The sequence below is a fragment of the Dendrobates tinctorius genome, unplaced genomic scaffold (genome assembly GCF_039654945.1).
Source record: "Dendrobates tinctorius isolate UK_male_01 unplaced genomic scaffold, ASM3965494v1 ptg000332l, whole genome shotgun sequence".
Taxonomy (NCBI): domain Eukaryota; kingdom Metazoa; phylum Chordata; class Amphibia; order Anura; family Dendrobatidae; genus Dendrobates; species Dendrobates tinctorius.
The window spans coordinates 15,596,634-15,621,466 of record NW_027361998.1 but is presented as its reverse complement, the minus strand read 5'-3'; the positions used below and the strand labels follow the sequence as shown (position 1 = coordinate 15,621,466).

The 24,833-nt window shown below is 52.9% G+C and overlaps 1 protein-coding gene across 10 annotated transcripts in view; it reads right to left on the bottom strand.

Annotated features, from left to right (window-relative positions):
• Nucleotides 1-2,437: 2,437 nt before the first annotated feature.
• DTNB (dystrobrevin beta) overlaps nt 2,438-24,833 on the bottom strand; it is a 136,864-nt gene continuing 114,468 nt past the window's right edge. For 3 of the 10 annotated variants that reach the window (XM_073562036.1, XM_073562031.1, XM_073562032.1), the window contains 8 exons: nt 22,184-22,269; nt 19,785-19,898; nt 19,418-19,514; nt 10,896-10,916; nt 3,921-4,077; nt 3,713-3,802; nt 3,547-3,600; nt 2,438-2,842 (listed from right to left, as the gene is read on the bottom strand). In XM_073562036.1, coding sequence (XP_073418137.1) covers nt 2,823-2,842; nt 3,547-3,600; nt 3,713-3,802; nt 3,921-4,077; nt 10,896-10,916; nt 19,418-19,514; nt 19,785-19,898; nt 22,184-22,269 — 639 coding nt within the window. In that variant the 3' untranslated portion in view covers nt 2,438-2,822. The other 7 variants (XM_073562035.1, XM_073562037.1, XM_073562040.1 and 4 more) reach the window with 5 other exon arrangements.

Here is a 24,833-nt window from a genome sequence, read left to right as displayed (position 1 = left end):
CTTGCAAAACAGAGAAGGAAAAGCTATGCAAATACAGTGGTGACCAAACGTTTTTACATTTTTTTAAAAGTATGATTACTTTTGTCTGGTTGCTCATTTTCCTGGAGATGAATTGAAAGTGCATTAAGTTGTCATCATAGAAATCCTTAATTTCAACTAAAATGCTTTAGAATATTAGTATGACCATTTCATTAAATAAAACTGACATCCAAAAGTTTGCATCTACTACTTATTGATCACAACATTGAAAGTAATTCATTGTTACAGTGCCATAACTTAGTATTTTGTAGCAGAACCTCTTGCATTAATTTCTGCACCCCACCGACGGAGCATTGAAGCCTCTAGATTATAAAACATCCTGAGGGATCTTGCTCAATTCCATTTGCAAATCTTCAAACAATTCATCTTTATTGCTCTGGGTACGGTCTCCAGCTTCTATTTGCTAACCAATTTTTTTACTAAATTGGACGCCTGCTTAGGATCATTGTCTTGCTGGAATTTCTAGCCCCTGCCTACTTTGGTTTTACCATGTGGCAGCATGACATTCTCCAGTATATCCTTTTACATGGTAGCATTCATATTCCCATCAATTCTATGCAGAGGGCCAATGGCAGATGCAGAAAAGCAGACCCAAACCAAGACATTGACTCCCACCATGTTTCACTGTAGGTGTTTTGTACCTTACATCATTACATTTTCCAATTGGGTGGTATATTTAGTGCTTGCCATCACTACCAAACAGATTGGTCTAAGGTGTTTGTGGTCAGATGAATCCAAGTTCAATCTGTCTCTTTCCATTGGCTGTGTTCTTTGGCAAACTCAAGTCAGACCTTCCGTTTCTTGACTGTTTTTCTTTTACTCACTTTGACCCCATATTCTTCATTCATTTTGTGTGAAATCTGTACAGCACGTTTATGGACATCGGATACTGACTTTTTCTTCATAATGTGATCACCTTTGGAGGAAGCTTTCCGAGGTTGTTCACTTCTAGATTTGTCAGCTGTTCCATAACCTTCTTCTTCCTTTATTACACGTGACCCTTGACTCTGAGAGCAGTTGAATTCCACAGTCCCCTCTTTTTTAAAACAAAAGGAATCTTGTGGATGTTAACCGAAAGGTGAATAAAATTCCAATCCAGACGTAGTAAATGAAAGATGGTGATTTAGTCTACGTGTTTCGAAGTATTCAATTACTTCTTCATTAGGAAATTACCATATGTATAGTCTCCTCTTTTTGGCTTTTGCCTGACTTCACTCTCAGGATAAGCAGCTTCCTGACATCTGCTGATAAAGTCAAGTTTATCTTTGCCATGTTTTAACCGATAAAACGGGCAAACAAAAATATAAATTTTAGATAAAATTCGACTACCCATGACAAAATATGCAAAACATTTGGCCCAGCAAATGCTGTAAACTAACACATAAAGGGATAAAACAATGTCAAACACAATTTACATCCTTATAGCTGATAAGCATTTGATTCCGGTTTACTAAAATCACCAGGAAAATGGCATCACAACAACCAGACAGAAGTAGTCACACTTTTCTTTTTTTTTTTTTTTTTTTTAAAAAAAGCAAGACTTTTGGTCTCTACTGTACATTAAATACTCAAACAATGCAAGTTAATCTCATCACCCCTTCTCCTTTACCTGTGAATGATGGCTTGAAGAACAGTTGTGAACTATAAAAAATGGGATATGCCTCTGTAACAGACATCCAAAGATCCAGAGACTCCACAAAACCACATCCAGGAACGCTCTTTTGGACAGCAGCCATATCATGGCTCCATCACGAGGGACACAGATTTGACATTCTACCTGATATCAGCTTAGGGGACCATGGCCCCAGCTGGAAGAATACAGATCTGCTCCATAGACCATCACTGAACCATTGATACGTTTGGGGTAGTCAAGATTTGGACCCAACGGTCACCTGGCTTCAAGGAGATGTTCGGAGAAGTCAGGTTGTGACCCTCCAGTCAACTGGCCTTGTACCTGAATGGACTGCCATCTTCCTAAGCTTGTTGTTACTTTATCTCTGTGCGTGCCACAGGTGGGGTAGTAGGCCCTGGAAGCCCTGAAGTCACAGCTGCTCTTATCCTGGTGAGTCAGCGAAAGGGTGAGACTCTGTAATTTTGCACCATCTTGTGTATTTTCTGGGACTATCCTACGTGTTATTTGCCTGTTTTGTGGTTCAATAAATTATGGCCACACTGTTTTACCTTCACCCTGTGTTGTCTGAGTAGTATTACGCCCACGGTAAAAGGAGAGCGGGCGTTCGGTGGAATGAGCCCTGGGGTCCATGCGGTCTTGAGTGAGCGGACTAGAGCACCCGCTGACCATCGCGTCTCCACAGCACGTCTTGTGACTGGTTCCAATTGGTGACATCATATATACAAGACTGTGTGCCGGATGGATGATGGGAGTTATGAGCCCAAAGACGGACAGACACATTTATTATCTGTAAACATTGGAACATGAGATGTACCGCCTCTGTGCGGAGCTATGTACCGCCTCTCTGCGGAGCGCGCATCAAATGACAGGAACCTCCGCTCGTGCTTGCTCCACACGTGGAACACGCGATGGCTGGGGTCGGTGTCCAGTGCTGGGGGAGCTGCAGCCGTGTGCAGTCACAGTGTCTCAGCCTCTTCACGCATCACCAGCAGACACACGCACACTCGCTCTGCTGCCCGTGCCTGACGTGATGGTGCCTGGCTCCGTGCACGCATGTTGTATGTACAGCCGAGCATGCAGCATCTGGGCTCCACTGTCACGTCTCCGCTGACTGTGGAAACGCGACTTTCTGTTTTCATAAAGTACATGGCTAAAGGGGGCGCCCTGTGCCTGCAACAGGGAGAGAGCTGCAGTTACTGCGCCATCCAGGGTGGGACCTCGCTGCGGGGGCGACACTTACTTCAATCACCTCGATCTTCTGTGATGGTCACTTATCCTTGAGCCAAAAACACAGAATCAGAAGAAATGACTTACAATGAGGTCCGCAGCACATGACAGGGGGCCGCTGAGGCTGACGAACGGGAGAGGGGGCTGCTGAGGCCGATGCATGGGAGAGGGGGCCGCTCAGACTGGCGGACGGGAGAGGGGGGGACGCTGAAGCCGACGAACGGGAGAGGGGGCTGAGCCCGAAAGACGGGAGTGGGGCCGCTGAGGCCGACATATGGGAGAGGGGGGCCGCTGAAGCCAACGGACGGGAGAGGGGGCTGCTGAGGCCGATGCACGGGAGAGAGGGGTGGGCGCTGAGGCCGACGAATGGGAGAGGGGGCCGCTGAGCCCGACAGACGGGACAGGGGGCCGCTGAGCCCGACAGACGGGACAGGGGGCCGCTGAGCCCGACAGACGGGACAGGGGGCCGCTGAGCCCGACAGACGGGACAGGGGGCCGCTGAGCCCGACAGACGGGACAGGGGGCCGCTGAGCCCGACAGACGGCAGAGGGGGTTGCTGCACATGTCAGACATAGAAGGGAGTGCTCCACATGCAGGAGGGGGGATGGACCCTCATGTTGTGGCCCCGTCACACAGACCCCCGTTACCTCTGTCCTTCCCATTCTCCATCTTCTCCTCTTCGTCATCAGCTCCATCTTCAGCTATAAGGGAGGGAGGCACTTATGTGTACACTCACGGGCACTCGAGAACACCGGGGGTACACTACGGACATGTACAGTAGGGGCAGATCCCTCTGGGGAGACGTCCACTCACCTGAGTGCAGCTCCTTCACCAGGGAAGACATTGTGTTTGTGATGGAGTCAGCTGCCACCAGCAGATCACTGCGCAGATTTCTCCTGGTACCTGAGAAGCGGCGTCACTTGTCAGCAGTGCGGCTACAGATCAATGGTAGTGGCCACGAGCGGCCGGCTGCACGCAGCCCCCTCTATTGGGCTAATTCCCATCATATATGGCCACTCACCGTGTGCAAACGCTTCCTGTACATCTCCCAGCCCGGCTATGGAGTCCTGAGGTCCGTGAGTCGGGGTGGAGCTGGCTGACGTGGAGCGCACTGGCATAGGCATGGAGCGGTTGGCACCATGACTTGGAGGAGAACGAGGAGAGCCGGCCGCTTGTGCCTACAACACAGAAGAAGCCGTGACATATGGATGCTACAAAGTGGTGTGCCGAGAAAGAGCTACGGGGTAAGGAACCAACACTAGAGGAGCGAGTCCGCGAGACCTCCGGGACTATGTGACAGTAAGGACGGACACAAAGTCACCTGTCAGGACTAGGGGTGCGGTGGCCCACAGACTACAAGAACGCCATCACTTGATCTGCGTGATACAGACAGACGGCGGGAACAGCAAACAGATCTGTAATAATGACAGCACGAGCCGACAATAACAAACACACAGATGGCGAGGAAAATACGGGAAGGCTTCCCAGCAAACTGCGGAGAAAAACAGGCGGAGAATCCAGGAGTCAGACCGTAGGATGAGAAAGGCGTCTAAGGAGGGAAAGAAGGATGATCAGGGGGTCCTCCACTGTATGGTATAAAGAGGGAAGGATGACCGGGGAGGTCCTCCACTGTATGGTATTACGAGGGGAAGAAGGATGACCGGGGAGGTCCTCCACTGTATGGTATAAAGAGGGGAAGAAGGAAGACTGGGGGGGGGTCCTCCACTGTATGGTATAAAGAGGGAAGGATGACCGGGGAGGTCCTCCACTGTATGGTATAAAGAGGGGAAGAAGGAAGACTGGGGGGATCTCCACTGTATGGTATAAAGAGGGGAAGAAGGAAGACTGGGGGGTCCTCCACTGTATGGTATAAAGAGGGGAAGAAGGAAGACTGGGGGGATCTCCACTGTATGGTATAAAGAGGGGAAGAAGGAAGACTGGGGGGTCCTCCACTGTATGGTATAAAGAGGGGAAGAAGGAAGTCTGGGGGGTTCTCCACTGTATGGTATAAAGAGGGGAAGAAGGAAGACTGGGGGGTCCTCCACTGTATGGTATAAAGAGGGAAGGATGACCGGTGAGTCCTCCACTGAAAGGTATAAGGAAGGAAGGATGACCGGGGAGTCCTTTACTGTATGGTTTTATGAGGGAAGGAAGGATGATCGGGGGGGGGGGTCCTCTACTGTATGGTTTAAAGAGGGGAAGAAGGAAGACTGGGGGGTCCTCCACTGTATGGTATAAAGAGGGAAGGAAAGATGACTGGGGAGGTCCTCCACTGTATGGTATGAGAGAAGAAAGGATGACCAGGGGGTCCTCCACTGTATGGTATAAGGAGGGTAGGAAGAATGACGGGGGGTCCTCTACTGTATTGTATAAGGAGGGGAAGAAGGAAGACCGGGGAGGTCCTCCACTGTATGGTATAAGGAAGGAAGGATGACCGGGGAGTCCTTCACTGTATGGTTTTATGAGGGAAGGAAGGATGACCGGGGGGGTTCTCTACTGTATGGTATAAAGAGGGGAAGAAGGAAGACTGGGGGGTCCTCCACTGTATGGTATAAAGAGGGAAGGAAAGATGACTGGGGAGGTCCTCCACTGTATGGTATGAGAGAAGAAAGGATGACCAGGGGGTCCTCCACTGTATGGTATAAGGAGGGTAGGAAGAATGACGGGGGGTCCTCCACTGTATTGTATAAGGAGGGGAAGAAGGAAGACCGGGGAGGTCCTCCACTGTATGGTATAAGGAAGGAAGGATGACCGGGGAGTCCTTCACTGTATGGTTTTATGAGGGAAGGAAGGATGACCGGGGGGGGGTTCTCTACTGTATGGTATAAAGAGGGGAAGAAGGAAGACTGGGGGGTCCTCCACTGTATGGTATAAAGAGGGAAGGAAAGATGACTGGGGAGGTCCTCCACTGTATGGTATGAGAGAAGAAAGGATGACCAGGGGGTCCTCCACTGTATGGTATAAGGAGGGTAGGAAGAATGACGGGGGGTCCTCCACTGTATTGTATAAGGAGGGGAAGAAGGAAGACCGGGGAGGTCCTCCACTGTATGGTATAAGGAGGGAAGGAAGGATGACTGGTGAGTCCTCCACTGAAAGGTATAAGGAAGGAAGGATGACCGGGGAGTCCTTCACTGTATGGTTTTATGAGGGAAGGAAGGATGACCGGGGGGGGGGTCCTCTACTGTATGGTATAAAAAGGGAAGGAAGGATGACTGGGACATCCTCCACTGTACCTTATAAGGAGGGAAGGAAGGATAACTGAGGAGTCCTCCACTGAACAGTATAAGGAGGAAAGAAAGGATGACCGGGGCGCCCTCCACTGTACGGTATAAGGAGGGAAGGAAGGATGACCAGTGAGTCCTCCACTGTATGGTAGAAGGACGGAAGGAAGGATGACCGGAGTGTCCTCCACTGTATGGTATAAGGAGAGAAGGAAGGATGATCGAGGAGTCCACTGTAGCAGTGTGTCCCTCCCCCGGTCTGTGTCCCTGGACTGCAATGTAATCAGACATGAGTCAACAACCAGAGGGGGAGTCAGTCTTTGTTCTCCTCAGCATAGGACTTATCCAATACAAGCGTGTAGTGTCTGGAAACTTCTTAAGTTAGCCACATAGTCAAACATAGGTGGGAGCCCTCCCCCATGGAGGGGTGGATCCCAGGACACAGAACAATAAACACATGTTTGGCCCAGGCAGTTGGGTGTTGACGGGCCAGGGGCTAGGATCTTATGCTGAGGAGAGACCCTAGTGCCCGTGTGTGGAGAGTTGAAAGCTGCCTCGTGGAATGGTGTTCTGTCCCTCATCTGTTGGATCCATTGTCATCTCAGGATTATTTTGTCTTTTCCCTGGCACCCCCGAAACTGTTTCCCTCTTGGTGTGGACTCATTGTGGACTCTAAGAGACGCTATTGATAATTTATGTTCTATGCTCCCTGTCTCAATAAATCTCGTTGGATTGATCTTTGGCCTGGTGTCCCTTCCAGCTCAGCTGCACACACCGTCACATCCTCCACTGTATGGTATAAGGAGGGAAGGAAGGATGACCGGGACATCCTCCACTGTACGGTATAAGGAGGGTAGGAAGGATGACCGGTGAGTCCTCCACTGAACGGTGTAAGGAGGGCAGGAAGGATGACCGGGGGTCTTCCACTGAATGGTATAAGGAGGGCAGGAAGGATGATCGGGACATCCTCCACTGTACGGTATAAGGAGGGAAGGAAGGATGACCGGGACATCCTCCACTGTACGATATAAGGAGGGTAGGAAGGATGACCAGTGAGTCCTCCACTGATCGGTATAAGGAGGGAAGGAAAGATGACCGGGGCATCTTCCACAGTATGGTATAAGGGGGGAAGGAAGGATGACCGAAGAGTCCTCCACTGTATGGGATGAGTAGAGAAGGAAGGATGATCGGGGAGTCCTCCACTCTATGGTTTGAGGCTGACGGGGGGAGTCCTCCTCTCTATGGTATGAGGGGGAAGGGGGAGTCCTCCTCTCTATGGTATGAGGATGAACGGGGAGTCCTCCTCTCTATGGTATTTGGATGATCGGGGAGTCCTCCTCTCTATGGTATTTGGATGATCGGGGAGTCCTACTATCTATCGTATAATGATGATCGGGGAGTCCTCCTCTCTATGGTATGAGGATGATCGGGGAGTCCTCCTCTCTATGGTATGAGGATGATCGGGGAGTCCTCCTCTCTATGGTATTTGGATGATCGGGGAGTCCTCTCTATGGTGTGAGGATGATCGGGGGAGTCCTCCTCTCTATGGTATGAGGATGATGGGGGAGTCCTCCTCTCTATGGAATGAGGATGAAGGGGGAGTCCTCCTCTCTATGGTATGAGGATGATCGGGGAGTCCTCCTCTCTATGGTATGAGGATGATCGGGGAGTCCTCCTCTCTATGGTATTTCGATGATCGGGGGAGTCCTCCTCTCTACGGTATGAGGATGATGGGGGAGTCCTCCTCTCTATGGTATGAGGATGACGGGGGAGTCCTCCTCTCTATGGTATGAGGATGAAGGGGGAGTCCTCCTCTCTATGGTATGAGGATGAACGGGGAGTCCTCCACTCTATGGTATGAGGATGATCGGGGAGTCCTCCTCTCTATGGTATTTGGATGATCGGGGGAGTCATTCTCTATGGTATAATGATGATCGGGGAGTCCTCCTCTCTATGGTATTTGGATGATCGGGGAGTCCTCCTCTCTATGGCATTTGGATGATCGGGGAGTCCTCCTCTCTATGGTATGAGGATGATCGGGGAGTCCTCCTCTCTATGGTATGAGGATGATCAGGGGAGTCCTCCTCTCTATGGTATGAGGATGATCGGGGAGCCCTGCTCTCTATGGTATGAGGATGAAGGGGGAGTCCTCCTCTCTATGGAATTTGGATGATCGGGGAGTCCTCCTCTCTATGGTATTTGGACGATCGGGGGAGTCCTCCTCTCTCTGGTATTTGGATGATCGGGGAATCCTCTGTTATGATTGAGTCACCGTAGGAGGCAGACACAAAAATAGAAGCTACGTCCAGAAAACCAGAGAAGTTGGCAACTTCAGATTGCAGACCCCTGAACCTATCAACACAACTAGTAGTAGCCGTGGGGGGTTCCTACGATGCCCTAGACCCCTCGATCACAGCCGGAGAGCTAAATAGCCTAAAGACAGAAAAGGAAATCTAAACTGCCCCAGAGCAGACCCCAAAGTAAAAGGCAGCCCCCAACATATAATGACGGTGAAGCAAGATGAAAAAACACTCACACAGATAGAAAGATAGGCTGAGCAAACGACGGGGCCCAAGCTAACTAAACAGAACAGGAAAGAAAGGTTGTTGTCTGCAATCTGCCAAAACCCTATCAAAGACATAAGCCAACAAGCTGATATGGAAAAAGACCCTGAAGCAGCTAGGCTTCAAAAACTAAATCAGCACTCAGGTATTTTCAGAAGACAGAGCTAAAGGAATTCAGCACACCCCAGCAGGGAATGGCAGAAATCCAGAAAAACAAAGCAAAACAAAGTCAAAGCACAAATGCAAAAAGCCGAGCAGAAAACTTAGCTTTAGAAGAGCAGGAATTCAGACTGGTCTCCAAGGATCCCACAGAGAAATCACCGGCAGGGCAGAAGGGCGTCGGCAGCCCTACATCCAGTCAGTAACTCCACTCAGCCAGTCATCATCATCAGGCTCAGGTGTTTGATAATCAGGCTCACTACCTTTCTTTACCAGAAGAGGGAGTTCCTCGGGCCTCAGAAGTGAAGGGGAAAATGAACTCACAACAATCCTCCTCTCTATTGTATTTTCTATGATCGGGGAATCCTCCTCTCTATGGTATTTTCTATGATCGGGGAGTCCCCCTCTCTATGGTATTTGGATGATCGGGGAGTCCTCCTCTCTATGGTATAATGATGATCGGGGAGTCCTCCTCTCTATGGTATTTGGATGATCGGGGAGTCCTCCTCTCTATGGTATTTGGATGATCGGGGAATCCTCCTCTCTATGGTATGAGGATGATCGGGGGAGTCCTCCTCTCTATGGTATAATGATGATCGGGGAGTCCTCCTCTCTATGGTATAATGATGATCAGGGAGTCCTCCTCTCTATGGTATTTGGATGATCGGGGGAGTCCTCCTCTCTATGGTATAATGATGATCGGGGAGTCCTCCTCTCTATGGTATAATGATCAGGGCGTCCTCCACTCTCTGGCATCTCATTATATAATATTACGACTGTAGACGTCTGCTCCTCTTTATTACAGCCGCCTCCACAATGGACGCTTGTAATTGTGTCGTACTTTAGGATGAGATCACATGTGAGGAGCGCAACCTAGTGGCCCTGTAAAGACCTGCAGATGTCGGATGTTTCACGGCATTATTCTCTCTGCAGGTCCCTGGATCACCGGCCGGACATTCATCATCACCTCCACAGTTACAGCTGTTGGTGGCCCGTCCTGCCGGGGGGGGGGGGGGGGGGGTGCCGCGTTCACGCTCCCCTCAGCAGCACTCGGAGCCTTGTCTTCTCTGGTAACATTTAGAAATTCCGATTGTGTTTCTTATATTGAGGAATAAAGCCTGAAATGGGCCCTAAAGTCTGCTCTCCAATCATTGGAGTGGAGCCTGCAGTGTAAAGCATGGAGGGTTCTGCTCCTTTGTCATGGCTGAGCTATATACATAGACTAGAGGAAATGGTGAGCAGATTGGGGGGCAGGACTGGAGTAGGACGGAGGCGCTTCTATATATGAACCCCGATATATTCACTGCCTTAGACTATTCCTATAATCCGGCACCCAGTGCTCTGGAAATCCCACTAATCCCTCTCTTGGAGACCCCCACTCCCAGCCCCTGAAGAGATAAAGCAGGACATATGTAGCATTTTTCCAATTCTGCAGATGCAGCCTGCAGTGTAAAGTATGGACGTTCTCTTTCTGGTTGCTCTGGCTACGTCTATGTATCCGTGTATATAAATGGGAGAGACCATTTCCATGGAGACAGATACCTTTCTCTGGCCATAGCCAAGAGCACCAGAGAGGAAGCCTCCATGCTTTACACTGCAGGCTGTACTGACAAGACGTGAAAATGGTGCAAAATCCGGAGTGTTGAGAAGTAGGGATGCAAGATCAGGACTGGTTCTCTCTGCCATATTAGCCGACAGCCCCCAGACTGCACCCACAAACATGGCAGAGGAAGGAAAGAGCAGCCCCCCCGTCAGCCGTGCCCCTCATTAGCAGTGCCAAGCAGCGCCAGTGCCATATTAAAGTAGATTAGGAGAAATGCTCTAGTCACATCCAGAGCTGCATTCGTACGTCTGCTGCCTGATGTAAACCTGTAATGCACAGCACGCTTCTGACTGCAACTCCCACAATGCACCACATCGGAGGAAGCTTTGGATGTGACCAGAGTAGGATATAAAACATGCTGGGGCCGCGGCAGCTGCGGGGTGTCAGTGCAGTCACATGCAGAGCACAGATGGCGGCAGCACTGGCGCGGGGGTCATGCGGTCACTTACTGCCTGCTTCTGCTCCTCCTCCTGCGGCGACAAAGAAGAAACAGAATCAGTGTCACAGAGGCGGGAACACGGGCGAAACCAGATCACGTCACCGCCGAGGCCTGCGGGGTACAACAATGGGGGAGCAGGTCACAGGACAAGAGAATAAGGGGATCTGGTGTGGAGCAGATCACCTAACCTCATAATGATGGGATCGGGTGTGCAGCAGATCACAGGAGAGGAGAATAAGGGGATCTGGTGTGGAGCAGATCACACAACCTCAAAATGATGGGATCAGGTGTGCGGCAGATCACAGGACAGGAGAATAAAGAGATCTGGTATGGAGCAGATCACACAACCTCATAATGATGGGATTGGGTGTGAAGCAGATCACAGGGCAGGAGAATAAGGGGATCTGGTGTGGAGCAGATCACACAACCTCAAAATGATGGGATCAGGTGTGCGGCAGATCACAGGACAGGAGAATAAAGAGATCTGGTATGGAGCAGATCACACAACCTCATAATGATGGGATCGGGTGTGCAACAGATCACAGGAGAGGAGAATAAGGGGATCTGGTGTGGAGCAGATCACACAACATCAAAATGATGGGATCAGGTGTGCGGCAGATCACAGGAGAGGAGAATAAAGGGATCTGGGTGTGTAGCCGATGCGGGATGTACATAACGAGAGGAGGAGCAGATCGCACGAGGCAGGATGTACATAACGAGAGAAGGAGGAGCAGATTGCACGAGGCGGGATGTACATAACGAGAGAAGGAGGAGCAGATCGCACGAGGCGGGATGTACATAACGAGAGAAGGAGGAGCAGATCACACGAGGCGGGATGTACATAACGAGAGGAGGAGCAGATCGCACGATGCGGGATGTACATAACGAGAGAAGGAGGAGCAGATCACACGATGCGGGATGTACATAACGAGAGGAGGAGGAGCAGATCACACGAGGCGGGATGTACATAACGAGAGGAGGAGCAGATCGCACGAGGCGGGATGTACATAACGAGAGGAGGAGCAGATCGCACGATGCGGGATGTACATAACGAGAGAAGGAGGAGCAGATCACACGATGCGGGATGTACATAACGAGAGGAGGAGGAGCAGATCACACGAGGCGGGATGTACATAACGAGAGGAGGAGCAGATCGCACGAGGCGGGATGTACATAACGAGAGGAGGAGCAGATCGCACGATGCGGGATGTACATAACGAGAGAAGGAGGAGCAGATCACACGATGCGGGATGTACATAACGAGAGGAGGAGGAGCAGATCACACGAGGCGGGATGTACATAACGAAAGAAGGAGGAGCAGATCGCACGAGGCGGGATGTACATAACAAGAGGAGGAGCAGATCGCACGATGCGGGATGTACATAACGAGAGAAGGAGGAGCAGATCACACGATGCGGGATGCACATAACGAGAGGAGGAGGAGATCGCACGATGCGGGATGTACATAACGAGAGAAGGAGGAGCAGATCGCACGAGGCGGGATGTACATAACAAGAGAAGGAGCAGATCGCACGATGCGGGATGTACATAACGAGAGAAGGAGCAGATCACACGATGCGGGATGTACATAACGAGGAAAGGAGGAGCAGATCACACGATGCGGGATGTACATAACGAGAGAAGGAGGAGCAGATCGCACGATGAGGGATGTACATAACGAGAGAAGGAGCAGATCACACGATGCGGGATGCACATAACGAGAGAAGGAGCAGATCACACGATGCGGGATGTACATAACGAGAGAAGGAGGAGCAGATCGCACGAGGCGGGATGTACATAACAAGAGGAGGAGCAGATCGCACGATGCGGGATGTACATAACGAGAGAAGGAGCAGATCACACGATGCGGGATGTACATAACGAGAGGAGGAGGAGCAGATCACACGAGGCGGGATGTACATAACGAGAGAAGGAGGAGCAGATCACACGAGGCGGGATGTACATAACAAGAGGAGGAGCAGATCGCACGATGCGGGATGTACATAACGAGAGAAGGAGCAGATCACACGATGCGGGATGCACATAACGAGAGGAGGAGGAGATCGCACGATGCGGGGTGTACATAACGAGAGAAGGAGGAGCAGATCGCACGAGGCGGGATGTACATAACCAGAGGAGGAGCAGATCGCACGATGCGGGATGTACATAACGAGAGAAGGAGCAGATCACACGATGCGGGATGTACATAACGAGAGAAGGAGGAGCAGATCGCACGAGGCGGGATGTACATAACAAGAGGAGGAGCAGATCGCACGATGCGGGATGTACATAACGAGAGAAGGAGCAGATCACACGATGCGGGATGTACATAACGAGAGGAGGAGGAGCAGATCGCACGATGCGGGATGTACATAACGAGAGAAGGAGGAGCAGATCACACGATGCGGGATGTACATAACGAGAGAAGGAGGAGCAGATCGCACGATGCGGGATGTACATAACAAGAGGAGGAGGAGCAGATCACACGATGCGGGATGTACATAACGAGAGGAGGAGCAGATCACACGATGCGGGATGTACATAACGAGAGAAGGAGCAGATCACACGATGCGGGATGTACATAACGAGAGGAGGAGGAGCAGATCGCACGATGCGGGATGTACATAACGAGAGGAGGAGGAGCAGATCGCACGATGCGGGATGTACATAACAAGAGGAGGAGGAGCAGATCGCACGATGCGGGATGTACATAACGAGAGGAGGAGGAGCAGATCACACGATGCGGGATGTACATAACGAGAGAAGGAGGAGCAGATCGCACGATGCGGGATGTACATAACAAGAGGAGGAGGAGCAGATCACACGATGCGGGATGTACATAACGAGAGGAGGAGCAGATCACACGATGCGGGATGTACATAACGAGAGAAGGAGCAGATCACACGATGCGGGATGTACATAACGAGAGGAGGAGGAGCAGATCACACGATGCGGGATGTACATAACGAGAGAAGGAGGAGCAGATCGCACGATGCGGGATGTACATAACGAGAGAAGGAGTAGCAGATCGCACGATGCGGGATGTACATAACAAGAGGAGGAGGAGCAGATCGCACGATGCGGGATGTACATAACGAGAGGAGGAGGAGCAGATCACACGATGCGGGATGTACATAACGAGAGAAGGAGGAGCAGATCGCACGATGCGGGATGTACATAACAAGAGGAGGAGGAGCAGATCACACGATGCGGGATGTACATAACGAGAGGAGGAGCAGATCACACGATGCGGGATGTACATAACGAGAGAAGGAGCAGATCACACGATGCGGGATGTACATAACGAGAGGAGGAGGAGCAGATCACACGATGCGGGATGTACATAACAAGAGGAGGCGCAGATCACACGAGGCGGGATGTACATAACGAGAGGAGGAGCAGATCGCACGATGCGGGATGTACATAACGAGAGAAGGAGGAGCAGATCACACGATGCGGGATGTACATAACGAGAGGAGGAGGAGCAGATCACATGAGGCGGGATGTACATAACGAGAGGAGGAGCAGATCGCACGAGGCGGGATGTACATAACGAGAGGAGGAGCAGATCGCACGATGCGGGATGTACATAACGAGAGAAGGAGGAGCAGATCACACGATGCGGGATGTACATAACGAGAGGAGGAGCAGATCACACGAGGCGGGATGTACATAACGAGAGAAGGAGGAGCAGATCGCACGAGGCGGGATGTACATAACAAGAGGAGGAGCAGATTGCACGATGCGGGATGTACATAACGAGAGAAGGAGGAGCAGATCACACGATGCGGGATGCACATAACGAGAGGAGGAGGAGATCGCACGATGCGGGATGTACATAACGAGAGAAGGAGGAGCAGATCGCACGAGGCGGGATGTACATAACAAGAGGAGGAGCAGATCGCACGATGCGGGATGTACATAACGAGAGAAGGAGCAGATCACACGATGCGGGATGTACATAACGAGAAAAGGAGGAGCAGATCACACGATGCGGGATGTACATAACGAGAGAAGGAGGAGCAGATCGCACGATGAGGGATGTACATAACGAGAGAAGGAGCAGATCACACGATGCGGGATGCACATAACGAGAGAAGGAGCAGATCACACGATGCGGGATGTACATAACGAGAGAAGGAGGAGCAGATCGCACGAGGCGGGATGTACATAACAAGAGGAGGAGCAGATCGCACGATGCGGGATGTACATAACGAGAGAAGGAGCAGATCACACGATGCGGGATGTACATAACGAGAGGAGGAGGAGCAGATCACACGAGGCGGGATGTACATAACGAGAGGAGGAGCAGATCGCACGAGGCGGGATGTACATAACAAGAGGAGGAGCAGATCGCACGATGCGGGATGTACATAACGAGAGAAGGAGCAGATCACACGATGCGGGATGCACATAACGAGAGGAGGAGGAGATCGCACGATGCGGGATGTACATAACGAGAGAAGGAGGAGCAGATCGCACGAGGCGGGATGTACATAACCAGAGGAGGAGCAGATCGCACGATGCGGGATGTACATAACGAGAGAAGGAGCAGATCACACGATGCGGGATGTACATAACGAGAGAAGGAGGAGCAGATCGCACGAGGCGGGATGTACATAACAAGAGGAGGAGCAGATCGCACGATGCGGGATGTACATAACGAGAGAAGGAGCAGATCACACGATGCGGGATGTACATAACGAGAGGAGGAGGAGCAGATCGCACGATGCGGGATGTACATAACGAGAGAAGGAGGAGCAGATCACACGATGCGGGATGTACATAACGAGAGAAGGAGGAGCAGATCGCACGATGCGGGATGTACATAACAAGAGGAGGAGGAGCAGATCACACGATGCGGGATGTACATAACGAGAGGAGGAGCAGATCACACGATGCGGGATGTACATAACGAGAGAAGGAGCAGATCACACGATGCGGGATGTACATAACGAGAGGAGGAGGAGCAGATCGCACGATGCGGGATGTACATAACGAGAGGAGGAGGAGCAGATCGCACGATGCGGGATGTACATAACAAGAGGAGGAGGAGCAGATCGCACGATGCGGGATGTACATAACGAGAGGAGGAGGAGCAGATCACACGATGCGGGATGTACATAACGAGAGAAGGAGGAGCAGATCGCACGATGCGGGATGTACATAACAAGAGGAGGAGGAGCAGATCACACGATGCGGGATGTACATAACGAGAGGAGGAGCAGATCACACGATGCGGGATGTACATAACGAGAGAAGGAGCAGATCACACGATGCGGGATGTACATAACGAGAGGAGGAGGAGCAGATCACACGATGCGGGATGTACATAACGAGAGAAGGAGGAGCAGATCGCACGATGCGGGATGTACATAACGAGAGAAGGAGGAGCAGATCGCACGATGCGGGATGTACATAACAAGAGGAGGAGGAGCAGATCGCACGATGCGGGATGTACATAACGAGAGGAGGAGGAGCAGATCACACGATGCGGGATGTACATAACGAGAGAAGGAGGAGCAGATCGCACGATGCGGGATGTACATAACAAGAGGAGGAGGAGCAGATCACACGATGCGGGATGTACATAACGAGAGGAGGAGCAGATCACACGATGCGGGATGTACATAACGAGAGAAGGAGCAGATCACACGATGCGGGATGTACATAACGAGAGGAGGAGGAGCAGATCACACGATGCGGGATGTACATAACAAGAGGAGGCGCAGATCACACGATGCGGGATGTACATAACGAGAGGAGGAGCAGATCACACGATGCGGGATGTACATAACGAGAGGAGGAGCAGATCACACGATGCGGGATGTACATAACGAGAGAAGGAGCAGATCACACGATGCGGGATGTACATAACGAGAGGAGAAGCAGATCGCACGATGCGGGATGTACATAACAAGAGGAGGCGCAGATCACACGATGCGGGATGTACATAACGAGAGGAGGAGCAGATCACACGATGCGGGATGTACATAACGAGAGGAGGAGGAGCAGATCGCACGATGCGGGATGTACATAACGAGAGGAGGAGGAGCAGATCGCACGATGCGGGATGTACATAACGAGAGGAGGAGCAGACCGCACGATGCGGGATGTACATAACGAGAGGAGGAGCAGATCACACGATGCGGGATGTACATAACGAGAGGAGGAGCAGATCGCACGATGCGGGATGTACATAACGAGAGGAGGAGCAGATCACACGATGCGGGATGTACATAACGAGAGAAGGAGGAGCAGATCGCACGATGCGGGATGTACATAACGAGAGGAGGAGCAGACCGCACGATGCGGGATGTACATAACGAGAGGAGGAGCAGATCGCACGATGCGGGATGTACATAACAAGAGGAGGAGGCGCAGATCGCACGATGCGGGATGTACATAACGAGAGGAGGAGCAGATCACACGAGGCGGGATGTACATAACGAGAGGAGGAGGAGTAGATCGCACGATGCGGGATGTACATAACGAGAGGAGGAGGAGTAGATCGCACGATGCGGGATGTGCATAACGAGAGGAGGAGGAGCAGATCGCACGATGCGGGATGTACATAACGAGAGGAGGAGCAGATCGCACGATGCGGGATGTACATAACAAGAGGAGGAGGCGCAGATCGCACGATGCGGGATGTACATAACGAGAGGAGGAGCAGATCACACGAGGCGGGATGTACATAACGAGAGGAGGAGGAGTAGATCGCACGATGCGGGAGGAGGGGGAGTAGATTGCACTCATATGGGATCAGAGGAGTCAGCACCATATCTTATCTGATGTGGGACTCCGGGAGCAGTGTATGACGGAGGTAGGGATCCAGCGCATACTACAGAGGGTACATAATCCCAGCCGCAAATGCACTATGTCATATCTAGTTGGAACAGACATGATGTGTATCCGCCTCAGGGTCCCCATTAATGCCCCCATTATAAACGAGATCCAGGATAAATCCGCTGCAGGACATTCTTGTACCATATACATGTAATCTGGACCATGATGCACTGCAGTCGGGGGCTCTTGCGGCCAGTTTATCATTTTGCAGATATATAAGACAGTTTGAGCCAATATACACTCACTGGCCACTTTATTAGGTACACCTGTCCAACTGTGTGTTAAGACTTAATTTCTAATCAGCCAATCACATGGCGGCAACTCAGTGCATTTAGGCATGTAGACATGGTCAAGACAATCTCCTGCAGTTCAAACCGAGCATCAGTATGGGGAAGAAAGGTGATTTGAGTGCCTTTGAACGTGGCATGATTGTTGGTGCCAGAAGGGCTGGTCTGAGAATTTCAGAAACTGCTGATCTACTGGGATTTTCACGCACAACCATCTCTAGGGTTTACAGAGAATGGTCCGAAAAAGAAAAAAAATCCAGTGAGCGGCAGTTCTGTGGCCGGAAATGCCTTGTTGATGCCAGAGGTCAGAGGAGAATGGGCAGACTGGTTCGAGCTGATAGAAAGGCAACAGTGACTCAAATTGCCACCCGTTACAACCAAGGTAGGCAGAAGAGCATCTCTGAACGCACAGTGCGTCGAACTTTGAGGCAGATGGGCTACAGCAGCAGAAGACCACACTGGGTACCACTCCTCTCAGCTAAGAACAGGAAACTGAGGCTACAATTTGCACAAGCTCATCGAAATTGGAAAGTAGAAGATTGGAAAAACGTTGCCTGGTCTGATGAGTCTCGATTTCTGCTGCGACATTCGGATGGTAGGGTCAGAATTTGGCGTAAACAACATGAAAGCATGGATCCATCCTGCCTTGTATCAACGGTTCAGGCTGGTGGTGGTGGTGTCATGGTGTGGGGAATTTTTTCTGGGCACTCTTTGGGCCCCTTGGTACCAATTGAGCATCGTTGCAACGCCACAGCCTACCTGAGTATTGTTGCTGACCATGTCCATCCCTTTATGACCACAATGTACCCAACATCTGATGGCTACTTTCAGCAGGATAATGCGCCATGTCATAAAGCTCGAATCATCTCAGATTGGTTTCTTGAACATGACAATGAGTTTACTGTACTCAAATGGCCTCCTCAGTCACCAGATCTCAATCCAATAGAGCATCTTTGGGATGTGGTGGAACGGGAGATTCGCATCAGGGATGTGCAGCCGACAAATCTGCGCCAACTGTGTGATGCCATCATGTCAATATGGTCCAAAATCTCTGAGGAATGCTTCCAGCACCTTGTTGAATCTCTGCCACGAAGAATTGAGGCAGTTCTGAAGGCAAAAGGGGGTCCAACCCCTTACTAGCATGGTGTACCTAATAAAGTGGCCAGTGAGTGTACATCACAGGTGCGAGTCCTCAGCCCCCGACGGTCACATTGGAGGCCCCCAGTGCTGCCTGCGGCCCGTCTCTATCACTGTATCCCATGGATTCCCTCATTTATCAGGGTCCTAGTGAACCTTGGTCTCATCTTAAACACCCGGCTGATCCCGCCCCTGAGCTGTGATGTCATCACCGCTGCCTGTCATGTGACGTGACATTCGGGATGTGGGGGGTCCTTACCTTCAGCAGCTTCATTAGCCCCTCCAGCTGCACCATGAGCTCCCGCCGGCTCTCCTGCAGAGCGGACATTCTCTGCTCCAGCTCATCCTTCCTCTGCCTGCGGACAGGACGGACACGTTAGTGCTGGAGACGGACCCTGCTGAGGTTGTGACATGACAGGAATTAATAGATCATCGGGCCACAGATATCAGCCCCCGAGGTCATGCTCAGTCTGTGCTGGCAGATAAATGGTTAATAAGAGGCTAATAGACACATAATGGGTTAATGCAAGTCCCGCCATGGATGAAAAGGGGCATGGCTACAAATAAATGGTGCGGCAGGTTCGGGGCTCACAGCCGGCAGGTGACAGCGCCCCTCTCCCACTCACCGGAGCAGCCTCAGCTCGGCCAGCAGGGTGGGGTTCTGCTGCGCCTTCTCGGGGGTGGGCTGTGACGCCTGCTCGTGCTCCAGACGCAACCGCTGAATCTCCTGCAGGATCTCCCTGTAATGAGACGTCCATTACTCAGCAAAGCCGCCGTCCACACGCGGATTGTAAGGTCACATCCCCATAATCCTCCTCCAGGCGGTGTCTATTACTATGTTCGGGAACCAGAAGGCTCAGGATGAACAGAGCTACAAAGAATATATAGGAATCTGTTAAGGAGTCCCAGTTTATAAACTTGCTCATTATGCGGCACTGTCCCCCCTCCCTGGGCGGATCCTGCTGCATCCTGCTACCTCCCCATGGCAGCACCCGCATTTTGACTGCTCCCGAACTCAGGATGCTCCGCCTGCTCTTTCCCTAGGGCCACCCCCTGCCTGGATTCTGCCCCGCCTGCTCCCCCTCTGGGGCTGACCCTGTCTGCAGTCTCCTCCCTCCCTGGGGCTATCCCTGCCTGCTCCCCACCTCCAGGGCTGCCCCTGCCCGCAGACAGCTCCCTCACTGGGGCTATCCCCGCCTGCAGCCTGCTCCCTCCTAGGGGCCGCCCCGCCTGCAGTCTCCTCCCTCACTGGGGCTATCCCTGCCTGCTCCCCACCTCCAGGGCTGCCCCTGCCCTCAGTCTGCTCCCTCCCTGGGGCTATCGCTGTCTGCTCCCCCTCCGGGACAGTCTCTGCCGCAGACAGTTCCCTCACTACCCCTGCCCGCAGTCTGCTCCCTCCCTGGGGCTGCCCCAACTGCCCCCTTCCGGGGCCGTCCTTGCCTGAAGTCTGCTACCTCCCTAGAGCCGGTTCCTACCTTCTCCCTCCCCATGCCTCACTCACCTGTCCTACACTCACTCCTGCGCCATTGTCACCTGTTCTACGCTCACCCCCCATGCCCCACTCACCTGTTCCCTGCTCACCCCCTGTGCCACTCTCGCCTGTTCTACGCTCACCCCCCCGTATCACTCTCGCCTGTTCTACGCTCACCCCCCCCGTGTCACTCTCACCTGCTCACCCCCCCACGCGGCTCTCGCCTGTTTCCTGCTCACCCCCCATGCGGCTCTCACCTGTTCTGCGCTCACCCCCCCATGCGGCTCTCACCTGTTCTACGCTCACCCCCCCATGCGGCTCTCACCTGTTCTACGCTCACCCCCCCATGCGGCTCTCACCTGTTCTACGCTCACCCCCCCATGCGGCTCTCACCTGTTCTACGCTCACCCCCCATGCCCCACTCACCTGTTCTACGCTCACCCCCCCATGCGGCTCTCACCTGTTCTACGCTCACCCCCCCATGCAGCTCTCACCTGTTCTACGCTCACCCCCCCATGCGGCTCTCACCTGTTCCCTGCTCACCCCCCATGCCCCACTCACCTGTTCCCTGCTCACCCCCTGTGCCACTCTCGCCTGTTCTACGCTCACCCCCCCGTATCACTCTCGCCTGTTCTACGCTCACCCCCCCGTGTCATTCTCACCTGCTCACCCCCCCACGCGGCTCTCGCCTGTTCCCTGCTCACCCCCCATGCGGCCCTCACCTGTTCTACGCTCACCCCCCCATGCGGCTCTCACCTGTTCTACGCTCACCCCCCATGCGGCTCTCACCTGTTCTACGCTCACCCCCCCATGCGGCTCTCACCTGTTCTACGCTCACCCCCCCATGCGGCTCTCACCTGTTCTACGCTCACCCCCCATGCCCCACTCACCTGTTCTACGCTCACCCCCCCATGCGGCTCTCACCTGTTCTACGCTCACCCCCCCATGCGGCTCTCACCTGTTCTACGCTCACCCCCCCATGCAGCTCTCACCTGTTCTACGCTCACCCCCCCATGCAGCTCTCACCTGTTCCCTGCTCACCCCCCCATGCCCCACTCACCTGTTCCCTGCTCACCCCCTGTGCCACTCTCGCCTGTTCTACGCTCACCCCCCCGTATCACTCTCGCCTGTTCTACGCTCACCCCCCCCGTGTCACTCTCACCTGCTCACCCCCCCACGCGGCTCTCGCCTGTTCCCTGCTCACCCCCCATGCGGCTCTCACCTGTTCTACGCTCACCCCCCCATGCGGCTCTCACCTGTTCTACGCTCACCCCCCCATGCGGCTCTCACCTGTTCTACGCTCACCCCCCCATGCGGCTCTCACCTGTTCTACGCTCACCCCCCCATGCGGCTCTCACCTGTTCTACGCTCACCCCCCATGCCCCACTCACCTGTTCCCTGCTCACCCCCCTGTGTCACTCTCACCTGCTCACCCCCCCACGCGGCTCTCGCCTGTTCCCTGCTCACCCCCCCACGCGGCTCTCGCCTGTTCCCTGCTCACCCCCCCGTGTCACTCTCGCCTGTTCCCTGCTCACCCCCCCATGCGGCTCTCACCTGTTCTTGTTCTCCAGCTCGGCAATCAGTTGCCGCTGCTGTTTGTTGGCATCGAAGTTAAAGCTGGGCTCAGTGGGGGGTCGCGGCTGTGGAGGAGATGATAACATGGCTGATCCTCTAGTCACTTCCAGAGCTGCAGGTACAAATCTATTCAGTTTCATTCTTAAAGAGAACCAGTCAGGTCAGACAGCGCTGTTATGCTGCAGATATGGGGTTAATCTGCAGGTTGATAGCATTATAATGCTGTTGAGCCGCAGTACTGAACGTGCGGCTTCTGGGAGAAAATGATCTTTATTCCATCGGACGCTGGCTGTCAGTCACTATACAGCTGTAAGCACGCTTTGGCGCTATGAGTGACAGCCGTCTCTGCACAGATGTGCTGCACTGCGAGCTGTCAATCATAGTGCCAGGGCGTATGAGCTGTCAATCATAGTGCCAGGGCGTATGAGCCGTCAATCATAGTGCCAGGGCGTATGAGCCGTCAATCACAGTGCCAGGGCGTATGAGCCGTCAATCACAGTGCCAGGGTGTATGAGCCGTCAATCATAGTGCCAGGGCGTATGAGCCGTCAATCATAGTGCCAGGGCGTATGAGACGTCAATCACAGTGCCAGGGCGTATGAGCTGTCAATCATAGTGCCAGGGTGTATGAGCCGTCAATCATAGTGCCAGGATGTATGAGCCGTCAATCATAGTGCCAGGGCGTATGAGCCGTCAATCACAGTGCCAGGGCGTATGAGCCGTCAATCACAGTGCCAGGGCGTATGAGCCGTCAATCATAGTGCCAGGGCGTATGAGCCGTCAATCATAGTGCCAGGGCGTATGAGCCGTCAATCATAGTGCCAGGGCGTATGAGCCGTCACTCACAGTGCCAGGGTGTATGAGCCGTCAATCATAGTGCCAGGGAGTATGAGCTGTCAATCACAGTGCCAGGGCGTATGAGCTGTCAATCATAGTGCCAGGGCGTATGAGCCGTCAATCACAGTGCCAGGGCGTATGAGCCGTCAATCATAGTGTTCATAGTGCCAGGGCGTATGAGCCGTCAATCATAGTGCCAGGGCGTATGAGCCGTCAATCATAGTGCCAGGGCGTATGAGCCGTCATAGTGCCAGGGCGTATGAGCAGTCAATCATAGTGCCAGGGCGTATGAGCCGTCAATCACAGTGCCAGGGCGTATGAGCCGTCAATCACAGTGCCAGGGCGTATGAGCCGTCAATCACAGTGCCAGGGCGTATGAGCCGTCAATCACAGTGCCAGGGCGTATGAGCCGTCAATCACAGTGCCAGGGCGTATGAGCCGTCAATCACAGTGCCAGGGCGTATGAGCCGTCAATCACAGTGCCAGGGCGTATGAGCCGTCAATCACAGTGCCAGGGCGTATGAGCCGTCAATCACAGTGCCAGGGCGTATGAGCCGTCAATCACAGTGCCAGGGCGTATGAGCCGTCAATCACAGTGCCAGGGCGTATGAGCCGTCAATCACAGTGCCAGGGCGTCTGAGCCGTCAATCACAGTGCCAGGGCGTCTGAGCCGTCAATCACAGTGCCAGGGCGTATGAGCCGTCAATCACAGTGCCAGGGCGTATGAGCCGTCAATCACAGTGCCAGGGCGTATGAGCCGTCAATCACAGTGCCAGGGCGTATGAGCCGTCAATCACAGTGCCAGGGCGTATGAGCCGTCAATCACAGTGCCAGGGCGTATGAGCCGTCAATCACAGTGCCAGGGCGTATGAGCCGTCAATCTTAGTGCCAGGGCGTATGAGCCGTCAATCATAGTGCCAGGGCGTATGAGCCGTCAATCATAGTGCCAGGGCGTATGAGCCGTCAATCATAGTGCCAGGGCGTATGAGCCGTCAATCATAGTGCCAGGGCGTATGAGCCGTCAATCATAGTGCCAGGGCGTATGAGCCGTCAATCATAGTGCCAGGGCGTATGAGCCGTCAATCATAGTGCCAGGGCGTATGAGCCGTCAATCATAGTGCCAGGGCGTATGAGCCGTCAATCATAGTGCCAGGGCGTATGAGCCGTCAATCATAGTGCCAGGGCGTATGAGCCGTCAATCATAGTGCCAGGGCGTATGAGCCGTCAATCATAGTGCCAGGGCGTATGAGCCGTCAATCATAGTGCCAGGGCGTATGAGCCGTCATAGTGCCAGGGCGTATGAGCTGTCATAGTGCCAGGGCGTATGAGCCGTCAATCATAGTGCCAGGGCTTATGAGCCGTCAATCATAGTGCCAGGGCGTATGAGCCGTCAATCATAGTGCCAGGGCGTATGAGCCGTCAATCATAGTGCCAGGGCTTATGAGCCGTCAATCATAGTGCCAGGGCGTATGAGCCGTCAATCATAGTGCCAGGGCGTATGAGCCGTCAATCATAGTGCCAGGGCGTATGAGCCGTCAATCATAGTGCCAGGGCGTATGAGCCGTCAATCATAGTGCCAGGGCGTATGAGCCGTCAATCATAGTGCCAGGGCGTATGAGCCGTCAATCATAGTGCCAGGGCGTATGAGCCGTCAATCATAGTGCCAGGGCGTATGAGCCGTCAATCATAGTGCCAGGGCGTATGAGCCGTCAATCACAGTGCCAGGGCGTATGAGCCGTCAATCATAGTGCCAGGGTGTATGAGCTGTCAATCATAGTGCCAGGGCGTATGAG